This window comes from Strigops habroptila, chromosome 4 (genome assembly GCF_004027225.2).
Source record: "Strigops habroptila isolate Jane chromosome 4, bStrHab1.2.pri, whole genome shotgun sequence".
Classification (NCBI taxonomy): domain Eukaryota; kingdom Metazoa; phylum Chordata; class Aves; order Psittaciformes; family Psittacidae; genus Strigops; species Strigops habroptila.
The window spans coordinates 85,797,590-85,816,902 of NC_046358.1; the positions used below are offsets into that span (position 1 = coordinate 85,797,590).

General features: G+C 47.8%; 1 protein-coding gene across 1 annotated transcript; it reads left to right on the forward strand.

The window, feature by feature from the left end:
• The first annotated feature begins 225 nt into the window (after positions 1-225).
• On the forward strand, positions 226-16,827 carry COG7 (component of oligomeric golgi complex 7). The gene is made up of 17 exons (XM_030484071.1): positions 226-488; positions 865-1,013; positions 1,528-1,644; positions 1,823-1,991; positions 2,817-2,899; positions 3,668-3,790; positions 5,068-5,266; positions 7,335-7,462; positions 8,009-8,163; positions 9,288-9,404; positions 9,918-9,983; positions 10,660-10,846; positions 11,845-11,985; positions 12,448-12,531; positions 14,256-14,370; positions 15,508-15,651; positions 16,509-16,827. The coding sequence occupies exons 1-17, from the start codon at positions 323-325 to the stop codon at positions 16,673-16,675; spliced, it is 2,310 nt and encodes a 769-aa protein (XP_030339931.1). The 5' UTR covers positions 226-322; the 3' UTR covers positions 16,676-16,827.
• Positions 16,828-19,313: the final 2,486 nt, after the last annotated feature.

Here is a 19,313-nt window from a genome sequence, read left to right on the forward strand (position 1 = left end):
GAACGGACCGAGCCCGGGGCCGGGGGTCCGCCAAGTAACGGGAGCCGCTCCCAGCGCAGCGGGGTCCCGGAGGGGCCTTCCCCGGACCCCTCCTGCTGCGAGGCTGCCCTGCGCCGGCACCCCCGGCTCGTTCCTCCGCACAGACCCCGCCGCGGGCCGCAGCTCCCCGGCTTAACGCCGGAGCGGAGCCGCTCCAGGCCGCAGCCTCCGCCCCGCCCCACAGACGGTGGCCGGCGGGCGGCTGCGCGCAGGGGTACGGCGGCCGGCAGGGCCCCGCGGCTGCTCGCGGCCTGCCCCCGGCGCGGAGGCCGGAGCCGCGGCCATGGATTTCTCGCGGTTCCTGTCGGATGACTTCGAGGTGAAGAGCTGGGTGAACGCGGCCTTCCGGGCCGTGCAGCAGGAGGCCCCGGGCAAGGTGGACGCTCACGCCGCCACCCTGGTGATGAAGCTGCAGCTCTTCATCCAGGAGGTCAACAACGCCGTGGAGGGTGAGGCGGGGCCGCGCCGGGCCGGGGTCCGTGTGAGCGCCCCCGCTGCGGCGCTGCCTCCCGTGCGCCTCGGTGCCCTGCCGGGCCCGGCCTCACCGGGGAAGCGGCTGCCCGGGCAGGGTTAGGGGATGTGAGGCCGGGTTGGACACAGGGGCTTGGAGCAACCTGCTCTAGTGGAAGGTGTCCCTGCCCGTGGCAGGGGTTGGAGCTGGGTGAGCTTTAAGGTCCCTTTAACCCAAATCATTCTATAGTTCTACGAGCTAAATTTCTGTTGTTTTGCGTAGTTGTTAAAAATCAGATAAGATTATTGCAAACCTCCCTCTTTCCTGCGAGGGTTCCCACGCCCTCCTCACTGTTCTGCTCGCTGTTCCTGCAGAAACAAGCCATCAGGCTCTCCAGAACATGCCCAGAGTCCTCCGGGAGGTGGAGGTCTTGAAGCAGGAGGCAACGTTCCTGAAGGAGCAAATGATCCTCGTTAAAGAAGATATAAAGAAATTTGAAGAAGACACAGCTCAGTCAATGCAGGTGGGTTCTTGTCTGTCTGAGTGTTCATCTGCAGCTTGTGAAACCCCTGAGTTTCCAGAAATGTGCATATTAAACAAACTTCTGAACTAAAGATAGGCAAAACCACTTCTTTTAATGTTAATGTTGGGAAAGTGGGTGTGACGCAGCCCAGTGCAATGTGTGTTTTGTGAGGAGCAGCTGAGCACACTTCTGTTCGGGGGGAGTTGCTGTTACCTGACTGGGAACATGGGTTTCTGCCCATGTTTCTGCCTGTCGATAGCCAGGATGTGCAGCATTTTTCAGGCAAAGTGGACATCAGAAGTATATACCCAGACTTCAAACCAACCTTTTGCTATTTGACTTTGGAAGTTGATTTAACATCTCTCGCTCTTTCAGCCAACTCCTTCCTCCTTGTAACAGCATGATCTTTTCACACACTTTCTTTAAATCCAAGCCAAAAATGCTCCCATAGGATAAGTGTCTGTGGCAGTCATCTCTTGTTTCAGTGGGCATCATGGTTTATCCTTTTCTTCAGGTTCTGGTAGAGATTGACCGAGTGAAATCTCGAATGCAGTTGGCTGCAGAGTCGCTTCAGGAAGCAGACAAATGGAGCACGTTAAGTGCAGACATTGAAGAGACTCTTAAAACACAGGTAGATACCACATTACTCTGTCTGGTCCTTGTGCCTTCAGCTTTGCAGGGAAACTGCATTTGAAAGCAGGTTTTGAAGTGACTAAAACAAGTGCCTGTTTGTAAAATGTCGTGATGAGACTGGTATTAATGCTTTCTAAGGCCCTGTTGGGTAACCAGGTTGCCTTTCCCTGTGGCAGGATGTGTCAGTGATTTCGGCCAAGCTCACGAGCATGCAGAGCAGCCTGGCGATGCTTGTGGATACGCCGGATTACTCCGAGAAGTGTGTGCATCTAGAGGCTCTGAAGAACCGGCTGGAGGCCATGGCCAGCCCTCAGATTGTTGCTGCTTTTAACTCCCAGTCTGTAGGTCAGTAGCTCTTGGTGTCGTTCACTATCTGCACAGAGTTTATGGTCTTCAAAAAGCAAAATGTTTGGGTGGGGAGTTTTGTCCTGAAGGCTGTTCTGAGTATGTGGAGACATGGGGCTTTTCTCCCATTGAAGAGGGTTTCTCTGTTTATCGTGAAGTCATGTTTTTTCCTGAAGTCCAGCTCTTGTGATATAACTCTGTAAACACATCTGCAGAGCATCTGCTTGTGGTGACTTCCACAGATGAGGAACACTTCAGGTTACTGGGTGTTCTCATTTTTCTGCCTTCTGGGTCCTGTTTGAAAACAAGATCTTGTTACTGATTACCAGTGCATTCTGTGGACAGAGCTGTGGTCACCCCCTCACCCTACAAACCAGACCTTTGAGGAACTGGGGTTTCAAAGCCTTGTGTAAGAGCTAACTGTGCTGTTAGTCTCGAGGTAGCTGGTTAGGTAGCAGCTTAGGGAATGGTGAAGGCAAAGCTGAGGACTTTGTGAGGTATGTTCTGGTTTTGTAGATAGCAGCTTGTTTCTGGAAAATAATGATTTCCTCCCAGGAAACGCTCTGGTTTTATCCATCTTTAATACTAGATACATTGGCTGGTCAAGAAGTTAAATTCATTCCTCATGTCTGCTGCCTGTTCTTCTTCAAGTGTGGGTTTTAGGCAGTTCTGCTTCTGTTTGAGAAAATAAGCAAACAAAAGGTGAAAGTGTGTCTTTGTATAGGCTGCAGTGTGTGCTCCCCTCAAAGAATTCTCTTTCTCACTGAGGCTAACGTCTCACCCTCAGCTTTGAGACTGACTGAACTATTACTTTGTTTTGTTTAGATCAGGCAAAAACGTTTGTTAAAGTCTTCACTGAAATTGATCGGATGCCCCAGCTTCTTGCTTACTATTATAAATGTCACAAGGTCAGTATCTTGATAATCCTTTAATACGGAGGAATAAAAACTTGACCTCTTGCTTGGCTTGGTCCGTAGGGGGAGCTGCTACCTCATGTATTTTATGTGTTCGAAGGAGGATGGAACCTGTTCTCTATGTTTCATTCTCTAACTTCTCTTTCTGACTCTTAATAACTTTAGTTACTCCCTATGTTTCAAGAGTAATTCTCCCTTCAGGGCTGTGTGTTGCTTCCTGCAGTAGACGGAGGATATGTGTGTTCTCCTTGAATTCTCTCTGCCTTATAGTTTTGCTTTGCTTTTTTTGGATGTGGCTATGTCAGCAATAACTTTATTGCTGCAACTTGCCAGCTGCTGACTTCTGTAAACTCTTTTCAGGTAAGATTAAAAGTTGGAATTCCAGACAGTGCTGTGGCCATAACCTGATCCTCAAATTTCTCTCATGACTGTGACTTTTGAGGATTAAGTTCAAGGCTGGGGCTTGCCAAGTATTTCAACTATTATGTGGAGGTATCGGTTACAGGCTCATTTTATGAGTAAAATACCAATGTTAATTAAATCTTTGAATCAACTAAGAAGCCTCTAGCTTTGTGCTGAAAGTCTTTTCCTTCTGTGGTGCTGAATTATAGCAAAATGTTGTGCTGCAGCCTGGGGAGAGGGGCAAGGGTGGGCATTGTGTATTAGCAGAAGTGCTGAACAAGGCAAGTTCTTGGTCTGAAATAACAGTATCTGGATCTGTGGATTGTCAGTTCTCCTCTTAGAATGGTTCTTCTTCTGCAGGTGCAGCTGGTGGCAGCGTGGCAGGATCTTTGCCAGAGTGACTTAAGCTTAAATCGCCAGTTGACTGAACTGTACGACACCCTCCTTGGGACCTGGCACTCACAGCTCCAGTGGGCAACGCAGGTGCAGTGGCTGTTAGATGCTGAGTTAACAACAGGACTGAGCACACTCTTAATTGTCACCAAGCTCAGAGTAGTTCATCGGTGCATACTCTTTGGGTTGTGCTCTGCCTTATCAGTGCAGGACAGGGCTTGCAACCTGCTTTCTGTTTCTTGTCCAGCTCTTGCAGACAAGATCTGATTTCTGGTGTTCTACCAACAGCAAGGTTGCTGTGTTATTGTCATTAAAGCTGCTCTATCACTTTCATCTGTATCTTAAGTTTAAACTGATTTGTTGGTGTTGCAAATGTGTTCTGTTGCAAGACATTTGAAATGCCTGAATTGCTTTATCACTTGGCCTGGAGGAAGCCCTCAGGGCTGTATTGGACTGATCCATGTCACTGGTGGAAGATATCTGAGGGCTTCTGCTATCACCCCTTGGAGTCTGTGTATACCTGTTTTTCCTGCCAAGAATAATGTAGGATCCAGAAAAGTTATTGTCCTTTAGTGAAATGAAGAAATAAGTTCATACTGTTGAGCCTGTAAGAGCTTTTCATCCATGAAGGGTAGGAGATTCTTATCTTCATGTCATGGAGCCTGGTGCAAGCGCTAGGCCTGTGCTGCAAAGGAGCAGAATGTTTCCTTGAAATGTATTTTTTCTGCCTAATGATTCGATGTGAATTACAGGTCAGATGTCAGCTTACATTGGAGCAGATACTCTTTGGTTGGGAGAGAGAAATGGCACATGGGGCAAAGCTCATGTCACTCAATCTCCTGTGCTGATTCTGCTTTCTGAGAGTTCTTGGACCTTTTTCATGGTGGTCCCAGCTTTCAAAGCAAACTAGTGAGATGAGCTGGCAAAAAAATCACTGTGAAAGGGTGTAACATATTTTGTGCTGGAGTTGAGCACAAAAACTCATGCATGTAAATAAACGTTCTCAGCTGACTATAGTCTTTCTGGCCTTTCCAGCATTGACTTCTGCCTATCTGACCAGTAATTTGGCTCATGATATAGTACAATGTCTTCATATTTTACTGATAGATGTGTTTTTCCCCACACACCTGTGTAAACTGAGTGTTCTGTTTTCAAGTGCCTCTTTCTACCAGGTGTGTTTTTGAATCACTGTAGTGCCTGTGTGCTGCTGATTTCGGGTTTGACCTGTACCTGTCTTCACACTTTTCTGTGCTGGGACATGGGGTTTGTACATTGGGGGCTCTCTCTGGAAACCATCTGCTGCTCTCTGCCGATTGCATTCCTCTGGGATAACGTGCTTTTGCTTAGTAGCTCTTCTGCTGTCACAGGTTTTCAAGAACCCCCATGAAGTTGTGACTGTGTTGTTGATCCAAACTCTGGGAGCGTTGGTGCCTTCCATCCCTGTCTGCCTCAGCACTGCCATGGAGAGAACGGGACAAGAAACCAAGCTGAATAAGCTGCTGGAGCTCTATGATGCCACCGTCCACTTCGCAAAAGGGCTGGAGGTAGCGATGCTGCCAAACCTGAGTAAGGCTCTTGCACTGAATTTTGATCAACAACTTTGTAAAGTTCTGCTGGGGCTTTAGTTTGGTTTTACTTGGAAGGGGGGATTCTCTTCTATGGTATTGGCTGATGACATGGCATTTGCACCTTTGTGTGTCTGTATATGTATTTATCTTACACTAAAGATACTGGCACAACACTGCATGAGTTTACTGAGGCAGATGTGTTCCAAGCAAGCTTGCTGTCAGGGTAGATAATATTTAGCACTTTTCCTTTTACAAGCATTACTGTTTCTTCTGCCTGATGGATGAGGAAATGTCTCCAGGGAAGCTATCTGTGAAACCCATTGTGAAAGATTACAAAGCATTAAAGTTGAGGAGTTTCCTGGAATTAAGTCACACCTTGCTAAGCAAGAGAAAACCTGCTTGAAAGCTGCATCCATTGGATGCTGAAGTTTTATTTTGTAGTTTCTCCGTTGCTATTGGCTTATGTGTTAATCAGGTGAAAATGCAAGGCCAAATATTGTTTTTGAACCACTGGTAGTTTATTCCCTAGCAACATCTTGGGTGCTTGACTCAAATTCTAACCTGTGCTTTCCTTACCCTCTGATGTTTGTCACCTCATTTTGGTCATGACTTGATGAATAATTCCCACAAACCACAAACTAGTGAGGTGGTGTGTTTACATAGGTTTATGCCTGACTTGAACTGTTGGCTATTTATAGTCCTTTATTAATCTGGTAGGGCCCCTTCAAAGACTGGGTAAGGAAAAATCCTAAATTAAAGCTAATGGAGCATTCCTAATGCTGTGTTTCCTGTGTTTGGTTCCTCGTACCATTGTCTTGAGCTATTTCAACCCTGATTCTTACTTGATTGTGTAAATTATGCTTACTGGGCAATTTCAGGGAGTATGACTGTCATTGTGTCTGTTTTTGTTGTCTTTGTATGCTCTTGACAGTCATTTTCTGTCTTTGGCTTAGCTTAATTTGTGGTTCATAATAGAAATGATTAAAAAGGACTTGGAAAAACAGTGTCACGTTCTAGAAGATGGTGGAATAGGAAGACAGCTGCTGACCTGCTGTCAGAGTGTGTTTAAGAAAACCTCAATAAACCTTTATTTCCAGCTCTTGCTGTGGGGTAAGATGTTTGGGAAATGAAGTATCTCAAGAATGGAAAGGCAGGTGACTCAGCAGAACAGAGTCAAACCAGTTCCTACATATGTGTATGTGAGGGGAGGGTTCAGTTATGATTCACAGGATAATTCAGGTTGGAAGGAACCTCAGGAGATGGTCTAGTACAACCTCCTGCTCCAAGCAAGGTCTACTATGAGGTCAGACCATGTTTCTCAGGGTATTACCTAGTCCGGTCTCAAAAACATCCAAGCATGGAGGCAGCCCAGGCTTTGGACAACCTGCTCCATTGCTTGCTTGTCCTTAGGGCGTAAAGATTTTTCCTTCTATCCAGGATTCAAAGTAATTATGGTTTGCTGCTAGTTTGAGTTTGGCAAAGCTTCACAGAAACAGCTGGTGTCCAGCTCTGATTTGAGAAATAGTGGTTCAGGCCTGGTTTTTGTTTGGGTTTGCACCTCTGTCAACAGAATGGCACTGAAATGCTAAGTTATGCTTCACCTTCAGCTCTGGTTGAGGAACACCGTGAAGTAGAAGTGCCAAGTGAATTGAGTTAGTGTCAATTTTAAGTATTAACCAGGCTTCCTGATAAATGAGATTGCCCCTGTTTGAAGGTGTGGGAGTAATGTGTTTCACTTCTCAAATGGCTTCCCTCCTTCCCTTCCACTGTAGGTTGGAATGTTTAATAGATTTTTGTCACCCAGGCTGTTTTGGAGCAGTGAGTGATGATTTTCTTGAGGCACTTGTTGAGGTAGAACATCTTGGGTTTAGGAACCAGGTAGAGATAATAACCTTCTTTTTAAATAAATAAGTAAAAACTGTGTAGTTGAGACTTGAAGCTGCTGGGCAACATTCCAGGGCTGTGTAGGCAGCGGGCTCCAACTGAGGAACTGCTGCAGGTTGCTTCAAACAGAGCTTTTAGTAGCAATTCATCTATTTGTAGACTAAACACCTGATTCCTTGCAGAGGAGCAGAACCTGGTGAAAGTGATGGAACTGGTGGAAGCAGTGTACAGTCCCTACAAGCCCTATCAACTCGAGTATGGAGACCTGGAAGAAGAAAATCTCCTCATTCAGATCAGTGCAGTGCCCTTGGTAATGTCTTTGTTCAACTACACAGGGGGAGGCTTGAAGCTTCTACTAAATACAAGGGTCTTTGTCATCGCTCTCTTTCCTCCTCTACTTTGTTGGTAATATTTCCTGCTTGCAGTATATTTTCTATTGCTAAGTAACTTTTTCTTAAGAAATGAAGTTAATTTCAGCAGCAGTGTCAGGTTGGAGGTAGCTCCTTCTTCTCCACACAACAACCAGCACTGTGTGGATCTGCTGGAGACCTTACCAAAATATTGCTGTCAACCAAGAGCCTGCTTTGGGTTCAATAGGTTTTATTAAGAACAAGAGGAAAGTCCTTTTTGTAGAAGATTCTGTTGTTGGCTGAGCTGTTTTTCCTTGAAGACCTGGTAAACATAGGATTTGGCAGCTTTTCTTAGCAGGAGGGTGGGAGCAACCAACATTGTTCTCCCTTACGTCTTTCACAAGATCGGGGGATACTGGGGAGAACCAAGTGTTACACAAGGTGTCTTTAATGTCTGGACACTTACTGAAAGAAAAGTCAGGCTTAACTTTGTTCTTGTTATTTAGGAGCATTGGGAAGTAATTGACTGTGTCCAGGAACTGAACCATTCAGTCAACAAACTCTTCATCCTGGCTTCTGGAGCCATCGACAACTGCATTAAGCTCACGGACGGACTGGGGGTGTGCGGGCTTCTTAAGGCCCTGAAAGCTCTGTTCTCCAAGTAAGGTGCTTTTAGTTACACTGCTGTATTTATCCTGAGGGAGTAGCAAGTATTCAGTTTGTGGCCAAGGACTTTGTCGCTTATGAAGAAGGGCTGAGAGCAGAAAGTATCTATAACCATAATGTGAATCATCTGATGTCCCCTCCTGCTGCTTCCTTCAGGCGATGACTGTTTCTTAGGGGAAAAATGGAAGCTTTTAATGGCAAAATCAGAGACTTTTCTCAGCTGTTTTCTGTTCTGGTTGGGATGAAATTTGTTTTTAATGAATACTTTTGGAGGGGAAAATGTTTCTCAAAACAGAATAAGACAAAGACAGATTTGGCTGATGAAAGTAGATCTTGGTGGAGAAAAATACACCTACTGGGACAAGTGACCTCACATTCGGAAGCTACCAGAAAGGGCGAGATACCCTATAGAGTGAGATTCACTGCAACTTCTTGCCTTCAAGTATCACTGACAGCCCACTTAGGTAGTGTTCCAGTACCCATTACCTCCTGATACTGAAAGTGCTGCTCACAGGTATAAATCAACCTGTAGCCTTGGTGCCCTTGGGGGAAGAGGGAAGCACACCTCTCTAATCTCACCTTCTTTATAGGCAGGTACATAGCAGTGTGCATGCCTCCAGCTTATGGGCGTTATTTAACAAAAGAAAAGCGGGTGTGTGGAAGACAAAATGTTCTCCTTTTATCCATGTTCTCATCTGGGGAGTAGCTGAGAAAACAAATTCATGAGATTGTTGTTGCTGTGTTCCTGGAGTAGGGGCCAAGTGATGCTGGAGTAGTAGTAGCCTTATAAACTTTTTCTGGCCTTTTCTAGGAGGTGTCATTGGGGTAGTGGTAATAAAAGTGTCTTAGTCAGACCTTCTCCTGGGGGGTGGAGAGTTCCTCCTAACCCATATGCAGCAAACTGAAGTAGCCACACAGTATCTGCTACTCCGGGTTTCAACCTGTCCTCTAGTGTAGGCTTGAGTGGGCTGTGGCTGATCAGTTCTTCACATTCATGTGTTTGGAATGGTTCTTTCTTGGTCCTTGTAGAGGGCTGAATGGGTAAACTGGAGGACATGCAGTTATGCTGCTCTCAACCTGTTCTCTTATGCTGGTGCTTGTCTCCATTCCTCATTACAGGTATACATCTGACTTTACAAATACATTGCAGTCTATACGAAAGAAATGTAAACTGGATGATATCCCGTCAGATTCCCTTTTCCAGGAGGACTGGACTGCATTCCAAAACTCTGTCCGGTAAAGGGGGTTTCTTTTGCCCAGCTCAGAACTGATTTTTGTATCAGTGTCAAAGGGAATTACTTGGGGTCAGTTTACACAAGTGCTTAGTGCAGGCTGTGGGGCTGTGCTCGCTTGGCTGCAGTGCTGCTGGGAGCCTTAGTGTTGGTGGCTGGGTTTCAGGTTGCTGCTGGCACAGTAAGTGCTGTGAGGCTCCCCACCCTGGCTGGAGCAAGGCTGCATGTCCTGTTGCTTGAAATATCAGCAGCTCTTAGAATTTTCCTAGTGACATGGAGCCAGCTTTAGCCATGATGATGAGAAGCAGCATGTAAGTGAATGAGGCTGTTGGGCAAAAAAATTCAGGATGTCACCAAATAGACACAGTGAATAGCCAAATTAATTCTTGATGGATGCGTCCCCTGTGGGCTGTGGTTTGGTTCTTGGCACGTGTCTGAGATGGGTTCTCTGGGGGGATCCTGGCATTATCTGCCTCAAATCTCCCAACATACATTTTTTTGTCTTGTCCTTTCCCAGGATCATTGCTACCTGTGGTGAGCTCCTTCATCAGTGTGGAGACTTTGAGCAGCAGCTGGCCAACAGGTGAGCACTGCTGAGTTCATTCATGAGCTGTCAGCACAGGAACCAAGCTGAGAGAAAACAGCCACCAAGGTGCTTCCATTGCGCAGACCGTGGAGGGAAAGCAGAGCCTGGAGTTTCCCCCCACTGCCTTCCCCATCTGTTGAAATGTCAGAGATGGGTCATGGACTGTTCCACTGTCACAAGAATCCTTTCTCTTGGATACATGGCTGCCCATCAAATGCACTGCCAGTTTGGGGTTGGGAGGGAACTTTCCACCAGGTCAGACTGGCAAGATTCTGACCCTCCCTTGTGAGATGGGGCAGGAATCCTTCACTGGAGTGAGCGTAGGTGTGCCTTAACCCATCGATTCCTTGTAACTTGAGCATCAAGCACAGGCCTCTTGTGCCTTGAAATCCTTTAGTCTGACTTGAGTGCCTGGGCTCTGTATAGGAGACAGTGGCTGCAGGGCGGGAGGCCGGGTTTGTCCTGCATTTGCCTGGTGCTCTGAGAGCACAACCCTCTCCTCAGTATTTTTGAGTTGCAGGGTAGATGTGAGAATTGGCTGTAGTTGGTGTCTGCCACCAATTAATACTCTCCTGAAGTAACATAAAAGTAGTGTTGGTCCTGGGGCCAACATGAGAACAACAGTGCTGACTGCAGAGGATGTTGCTGGTGACTTCGGTGTGTTTGTTTTCAGGATTCTCTCCACTGCTGGGAAGTATCTCTCAGACTCCTACAGCCCCTGTAGTTTTTCTGGCTTTCAGGATACCAGTTCTGCAGAAAAGAAGAACTCCATCAAGAATCCGTGGCAGGAATACAATTATCTTCTGAAGGAGAATCCATCCGAGTATGCCAGCCTTATGGAAACGCTTTACACTCTAAAGGTAGCTTTGGTGCTGGGGGAGCCTGCCTCTGTCCTGGGGTGCTGCTGGGCCCACAAGTGATAGACGAGACCTGGATTCCCCTTTCAGGGTGATTACTTTTCACCCTGAGCTGCAGCCTTCAGACGGGCAATGTTCCAAGTCTTCCACACAGACACCGGTCCGTGGAGAGATGGAATGTCCAAATCCAGGAAGTCTGGACTCATTCCATCTCTCCCCAGATCCTGTGTTTTGTGAGCATGCTCTTATTAGTTCAGGTGAGGGAGATTTTTGTCATGGAAAACATTGGGAAGATTGTGTTGGAGCTGTCTCAAGTTCTGGAGCCCCCAAAGTGGCTTCTCAGGACTTCCTTTGCCACCTGCGCTCTGCTGCCGTATCCATTCTGAACTGTCATTCTGCAAGATCATTCAGGCGTGCATCTGTGAACAGGGTAGAATGACTCCAGTTATCTCCTGGATCTCAGTTATGTTTGCCATCATTGGTCACATGTAGTTGTGAAGTCAAGGTTATGAGTCTCTTATTTCCACAAAATGTTCAGATTTCTTCTGCACTTAATCTACCTGCAGCATGTGCAGCTCTGCCTTCAGTGTTCCATGTTTGACTTTAACCTTTGCTAAATAGTCAAGTTCCAGAGGTACTCCTTATGGAAAACTTCTGCTGAATTCCGTGCAGAGAATCAGTTAGTTGTGCCCTTTGAGTAAAAGGCACTTTTGCCATCTTCTCTGCAAGTGTCTCAGTGTCTGGCCTGTGCTGGTGCCTGGCGTGGTGGAATGTGGTGCTGATTCTTTGTTCTGCATTGCAGGGAGCAGTGCACAGTTTTTGTCTTGACTAACTGGTTGGAATAGGGCATCTCAAAGGAACCAAGTCGTGCCGTTACAGAGGAAAGCTCTTTGGTATTAGGATGACCTAATAAGGACCTCTGAAGGATGTTAACGTAGCCTCTCTGTGGGCAGCTTAATGGCTTCTGTATGTAAACAGTTTTCTGTGTGTCTGTGTGTTAGGAAAAGGGAACAAGTAACCACAACCTGTTGTCCTCATCGCGATCTGCCCTGAGCCGCCTCAACCAGCTGGCACACCACTTGGCCTTTGATTCTGTCTTTCTTCGCATCAAGCAGCAGCTTCTGCTCGTTTCGAAGATGGAGGTGAGTGGTGGGTGCATCAGTCTGATCTGAGCCGGTGAGGTTTACCTGTGGGATGGATACCGTAGGGCAGCTTACTGCTCGCTGTTGCTTACCTTACTCCTGTTCGGTGTTTCCCTCTGCTATCGCAGCTCTTCCATGAGCTACAGTCAGTGGATAAGTTTACATCCCTTCATCCCCAGCATTCACCACAGACAGCTCTTTGTGAGCTCTGATGTTAGTCTGAGCTGTTGCTTTTCTGACCTGTGTGAGCACGTGTTTCTCACAGGGAGCTGTGTGGAAAGAGGGGGGTGTGTTTTGGGCCTGAAGGAGGATAAAGGAAGCAGTTTTCTCACTACCTGTGTTCTGCTTTCTAGAAGTCCTTGGGTAGTTGCAGTTCATGTTGCTCGGTGACCCCTTCCTGAATACTAATAGACTTTGTGTTCTGGGAAGTCAGAGGTTCATTCTGTACTTTTTGCCTTACAGGGTTGGAGTTCTGGTGGCATTGGTGAGACCCTGACAGATGACCTGCCCAACTTCAGCCTGACTCCTCTGGAATATATCAGCAATGTAAGAGCGTGCTGGGGTGCTGCTGGAAGCCCAGCACTGTGGGAATCTCTCCTGCATTTCCCCATTTCTGTGTAAAATCCTAGTGTTTGTTTAAATTGTTACATGATGGTGATAGATGCTCTCAGTGGTCCAGCCCTCATCAGTGCCATTCATTGTAGCTTTTATGAAACCTTTGTCAAGTTCTGGACCAGGAAAAGAAGTCAGGAGCACAAGGAGTGGTTCTTCTGTTGAACTGCACTGTTTACAGTGTTAACTCCTGTAATGTGGTGGGAACTGCCAGCTTTTGTTTGTAGGGGTGAACACTGAGCACGTCTTCCTAACGCAGCTCATGTAGCAGAGGAGCTCCTGCAGTGTGTGTTGGAGTGATTTAATTGTACTAGGAAGTTAAAAAGTCTTGAACTCTTACCCTTCTAATCCCCATGTGACTCCCTGGTTTCTCTTTCTGATGGAATAACAATAAAACCTTCCCGGCAGTGGGGTGTCTGACTGGCAAAGGAAAGCGAGCTGTGGATTGCTTCTGACTTCGGTTCAGTGCTGCTGAACAGCACCCAAACTGCTTTCCTGTTCTCTTGGTGTTTCAAGTTGCTGCCGGATTTGCAGTTCAGATATTAATATGAGCTGCTGTTATCTCAATACAAAGTATAATTTGATAAGCAAGTTTTACTGTCATTCTGTGCATTACACAGGAAATGGTTTTTCAAGGACAGGCTGGGTTTAGAAAGCTCACGGGCAGTGGATAAGGTAAAGCCTCGGGGGAAGGTTGCTGCTGAATTGAGTAGCTTTCTGATGAGCGCGGTTCAGCAAGAGCTGTGTGTGGTTGGCAAGAGGATGAATCTTCTCACCTGCTTTCACCAAGAGTTAAAGCTGAGATGTGTGTGATTGTTACTGGATCCTGTGAGGAATCCAGGGACATTTCTGCCTGTCCAAGGCAAAGAGGAACTTCAGAAAATTTCAGATACAAAGCGTTTGTTTTCTGACATCTTTTCAGATCCGTCCTTTATCCTGCCACTGAGTGATAGGTGGGCCAAGACTAAGCCAAGGCTTTCTCTTGGGTAGTCTTGAAATAACACTACTGTATTGTGCAGAAACAAATTGATGTGGTGTGCGTGCTGTGTAGAAGAAAAGGCCGGTGGTGTGAGCTCAGAAAACACTATTAATGAGTGTGCCCTGTAACGGGGAGGCAGAGTACTCTGATCTGTATCTGTACCTAGGAAGAGTCTCTGTAGCAGCAGGTAATCGTTTATTAACAGTGCAGTATTTGTTGGATGCCTGAAGTTCCACAGCTCTCGTGTGAATTTGTGAGCACGGTCCCTTTCTGGGAGTGATACGTTTCTGTAAGTCACTATTATATTGTCACTGGAGTATGTGTTTCTTCTTCAGTGGTTTTGTTTGGTTCAGACTCTTGGAGTCTGCTCTAGAAAACAAATTGCCAGGAACACTCCAGAGAGCAAAGATTTGCTTGGAGTAACAGTTCTCTGCACAGGCTCTTACTAACATGATTGTTTCAGTGACTGGTTCTCTGACCCTGTGAAAAACTATTTCTTGTACAAAGTGCAGCGATGAGCAAGAGCCAATTTGTTTCTGGGGAAATGTAGGTTAGCGAGTGGCTGTCAAGCTCAGCCTGCTGCTTTCAGGTGTGGATTACTGCAGTTGACTTTTCTCCTCTAGCAAAGTACTTGCTTCACATTTGTTCAGTGACTCAGCTCTTTGTGCTTTTATTCTAGATTGGGCAATATATTATGTCGCTTCCTCTCCACCTTGAGCCATTTGTCACTCAAGAGGATTCTGCTTTGGAACTGGCATTACATGCTGGAAAACTGCCTTACCCCCCAGAACAAGGTAGGGTGAAACCAAAGACTTGAAGTGTCTGGAGAAGGCTTTCACATTTTGTCATGACGTGGGTGTAATGTGTTATGCTAACAAAGCTGTTGAAGGTCCAATTCTTGTTATCTGGTCATGCTGTTTTTTCCCAGACTCACCTGGTAATACCCAAGAGGAGCCTCTAACTAATGGGTAAAACTCTTTTCAGTTTCATTCAAACCAGAAGCTTTAGCTTGGTCTGTTGAAGCTCAGTGTTTGTTAAAAGAAGTATTACTGCTTCCATCCCAGCCAAAACCAGGACAAACACTGGCCACAGTGATGAAAGCCCTGTGCTGGAGCAAGTGCAGTGGGTGCCGCTGTCTGAGACAGCCACAGCCCTCAGGCACAGAAGGTGCCTCTTCACAGCTTTCTCCCCAGAACACACTGCAGGGTTCTTGCTGCATGTTGTTCCTCAGTTTCTCGCAGCAAGCTGTGTTTTGGCTCATGTTCCCTCCTCACATGGCTGTCCTTACCTGTGTGTCATTCATCCTGCTGCAGTTAACAACAGTAGCTGCATAATGCTTCCTGGCAGGTTGGCAGCGCACCACGGTTTGTGTGGTTAATCTGTGTTTACTTCCACTGACAGTCAAGGAAGCACCGAGCTTGGCGGTTAGAGTCTCCCCGGGCCTGCTGAGGACACACTCTTTAGTTCAGAGGTTTTTGCGTTACTTGCTCTGTCATCTTAAAGCGTTTACACTTCAATAGCTCATTAATTGTCAAAACACTGGTGAACACAGAATGCTTTTAGGGCTTGAAAAAGCCCTCATGAATCCTTGGCATTGCTGGAGTTTGTAAACTACTCCTGGAAGAATATCCTACAGAACGTGCCAGGCAGTGCCCCGACCCCAGCCTGATCCCCTCTCAGCCCTTTGGAAATGACCTCCCTGGAGAAGTAATAGGGGCAAATAAAGTGGTTTGGGGCTTGAGCTAACCTTCAGTGTTGTGTGGTATCAGGGAGGATATGCAACTGCTTTGACTACTCCTAAACAGCCGATCAGCTCTGGATACTGTAATGTCCTGTCGAAGAAACAGATACCCATTTGTGAATTATGTCTTGTAACAAAAGCAGCAAACGCAGGTGGCCGAGCTGCCAGCTAAGGAGGGTTCTCTCTGCAGGAGATGAGTTGCCCGAGCTGGACAACATGGCAGACTACTGGCTGGGCTCCATCGCCAGGGCCACGATGCAGACCTACTGCGAGGTCATCCTGCAGATACCGGAGCTCACAGTGCACTCCACGAAGCAGCTCGCCACGGACATCGGTAAGCGGGGGGGGCACACGCTGTGCTTGGGGCTGCTGCTGGGACACGAGGGCTGCTCTGTTGTTATGTGAGATTTGAAGAAACTGCAGTGTGGGCTTGTCCTTTAGTCGTGAGCGTGTTGGTCTGACGCCCAGCACGGTGGAGCGGTTCACAGCTTCTCTTTTGCAAAGTGTCCTGTCACGTCCCTCTCCAAGGGAAGGGTGGTTTTCCAGTAGCTATTCCTGCTGCTTCACTGCTTTGTGTTTCTTGACTGGGGAAGTCAAAGTCCTTCTGAACTGAGAGGATTCCCTTACAGGCCAGTCTTAGAAGGGAAGGTCAGACAGTATCTCCTCCTCAGCTCAATGGAAGGTGTGTTTGATTCCAGTGCCCTCAGCCAGTCTTTTAGGTATTGCTTAGAAACAATCCAGTGGATGTGAGGCTGGTTGCTCAGCTTTCTCCCTGCCATCCTTGATTTCCCAGCTGACTCTGAAGCAGTGAGCTGGAATTCCCTCCTGCCTCACAGCCCTTCACCTCTGCAGAACTTCCCAGCTTTGTTGCAAGCTCTTTGCCTTTGAAAGTGTGATTGTGATCCCTTATCTATGACTGTGGTGTCTGACCACCCCGAGGGTGTTGTCTGCAGGTACTGAAACGTGACAGAACATGTCTCAGTCCTCTGAGCAGAACAGGCAATGTCCACATCAGGGTTCAGGAAGCCAAACCTGCGCAGCAGCCAGCGCAGTCAGGTTCCAAACACACTGCCCTTCCCTGTGGGTTAGAGCCATCAGTGGCGGGATTCTTGCCGCCGGGAAGAAGGGATAACCATCACCTGCCCCGTGTCTGTGACCTGTGCAAATACGTGTTCATCCTTAATCTTGCAGATTATCTAATAAACGTGATGGATGCCCTCGGCCTTCAGCCTTCGAGAACGCTGCAGAACATTGTGTCTCTGCTGAAGGCAAAGCCAGAGGACTACCGGCAGGCTGCGAAAAGCGCGCCCCGCAGGATGGCCAGCAGCATCGCTGCCATGCGCGGCCTGGAGTGCTAGTGGGGGCACCCCCCCGCTGGGCACGGCTGCGGGGCTGGCCTGCTTGGCTTGGCTTCAGTTCACTCTAAACTTCCTAAGGACTGTGCAAATCTTGGAGGATGAGGGGAATTTATTTCTGAATAACTTGTAATAAATGCCTTTGTCTAGGAAAAGCTCGTTCCATTTTTCCATCTCAAGAAACAAGATGTCCTACAGGCAGGTTCACCAAAGACTGGCTGGATGAGCTTGACCAGGCTGAGCAGTGCTGGCTTCTGACTAGAAATGCTCTGCTGGGTGCTAGAGAGCTCGTGCTCCGTGGTGGTGAGAGGACTGGCTTTGTCAGAGAATTTAATCACTTCTGAATCTGAAATTATGGGGTAGGTGCAACAAAGATGGGCCGATTGGAAGCTGGGCTGCCTGCAGGCCGTTGTCATTGCTCAAGTCTGTCATTAGTCACAACATCAGGAAGAGAGTCTCATCAATTAGTAGATGAGGCACAACCAAGGTCAGCACTGAGAATAAAACCAGTTTTGTAGGTTGTTCCTTGTGCCATTAATGTCTTCTTCTGAGAGCTATGAAGTTTATAAGAAACTTAATGGAGGTGTTGCTTTCTTGTAAAGGTTTTTAAAGCCTGGTATATAGCACTTGGTAAAACAGCTCATCTAGCCTAAGTGGGTGTTCTCAGGACTGCAAGAGGTCCCACAGATGGAATGCCAGCTGGGTGCCTCTCTGCTGGGCACTCCCAGGTCTGGGTCAGTCACACCAACATCTTTCCTGTGTTTGTGGCACACATGTAATGTGCTGATACAGGCTTCTGGGTTACCAGTGGTGCATTTTGTGAGCAAAATTGGGTTTCTTGGCTGTTCTCAGCTGGACTTCGGTGACGTTTTGCTGCCACAACTGCAGTGTGGGGAGGTGAGGGCACGGGTGCTTTATAAACAGCTTTTGGGGTTTGTCAATTTTGGCACCTAAACCTCTTGCAGAGGAGGGGAGTAAAATGTGTTTTCTGGAATGGTTTTAGTTCTTGGCAAGGTTTCAGTCAGACGTTTGCGCTTTTGTTTCAGAATATGAAAAATCTATTTTAAAGAGCGGGGGCTTCTCGGATGTTTCATTTGGCTGTGGGAAACCCCGCTTTGCACACCTTCACTTCCCTGTGACGGGTCTGTGGGGCAGAGCTGAGCCCCAGACAGGTACCGGAGACACTCACCACATTTATCAGCTGTCGGATGCCCTCTGTAAACCAGCAGTGTCTGGAATAGTAAAACTGGCCACGTCCTGCCCAGGAACACGCTGTTCTCTTTGCCTTGGTGTGAGGAGGGTGAATCTCGCTCTTGGTGCGTCTCCCATCCTTCTGCCTTGTCACTACCCGGGGAGGGTTTTGAGGCTGTTTTCTACCTGTTGCTGTGGTGTTTCATGGGGCCAGTGGCTGCGGGCAGGCACCCGGCTGGGTTAAAGGTGTGCGGAGCCGGGAGGTGCGGGGTGCTGCAGGAGCCTGTGAGAGAGCTGGTGGGACACAGCTCTGCCTTCCCCCTCTGCAGGGAGCTCCTCACGGATACTGCACAAGGATGCAGTGCAAGAGCAGGCTCTGGGTGATTGCTTTGCCCTGCAGAAAAGCATCTGATGTCCCTTTGCCCTGTCTGTATGTTTGAACAGCTCTTGGGGTCTCCACATGACCAGACTTCTTGGTAGCGATGCTGACAGTGTTGTCTGTAGGTGAGGACGTGGGAAGAGCTGCTCTCAGCTTCCTGAGTGTTTTAAGCAAATCATTCTGTTGTGTCTTTGGAGGGAGCGGTGGTTTCTCACTGCTGCAAAATCCTTTGAGGGTCTTTGCCAAGTGCTGCCTTTGTGCACACACACAGCCAGGAGCGGGGGGGACCGGGTCCTTCTTCCCAGCTCAGCTGCAGTGAGTTATGAAGTGCTGTCACTTCACAAGCAGGTGAAGGAGGCTCTGCTGTGGGTTTATGATGCTCAGGGGGAGACATCTCCTTGGGGAGATGGGAAGTGAGGAGTCAGGCAGGAAAACTCTCGGACAACCTGCAAGATCTGGATTCCTCCGTCTTTACAAGCATCCTAACTGCCTTTTGTTTGTCATCTCTCTCTTCTAGTGTATGTAGCAAGTCTGATGCTTGTTTAATGCATAAAAGATAATCGTGTTGTTTCTGAGGCAGCACTTCTGGAGGAATCACTCCAGTTGCTAAGCCCCTGTACAGCATTAGTTGGTGTAACAAGTAGAAAGTTCTGCCAAGTGGCGCAGCGTCAGCTCTTAAATAACCTCCTTATCTCCTGATTTCCAGGCAGTGGCAATTAAAACAAAGGCAGCCTCCAGCTCGGGATGTCCATGAGCCATCTGGGAGGGTGAGCCCGGGAAGGGCTGTTGTGCCCATGCCCCGGGTGCCGGCTTCTCCCATTGCATCTGTTCCTGGGCACTGTCAGACTGAAAAGCCTCTGCCGGTGGGCTGCTGGAGCATTGACTGAGGAGCAGCAGTGAAGCCCCTGCAGGGTTCCTACATCAGCTCCAAGGTCTGGCTCTGTGGGGTTTAACTCACCCACTTCCCAGCACCCCGCACATGCTGAGCGGGACGTGGTGGGACTCTGACACTGAGCTGGGACCCAGGGGGACACGAAGGGGTGACCATGGCCCGCACCAGGCTCTCCTCAC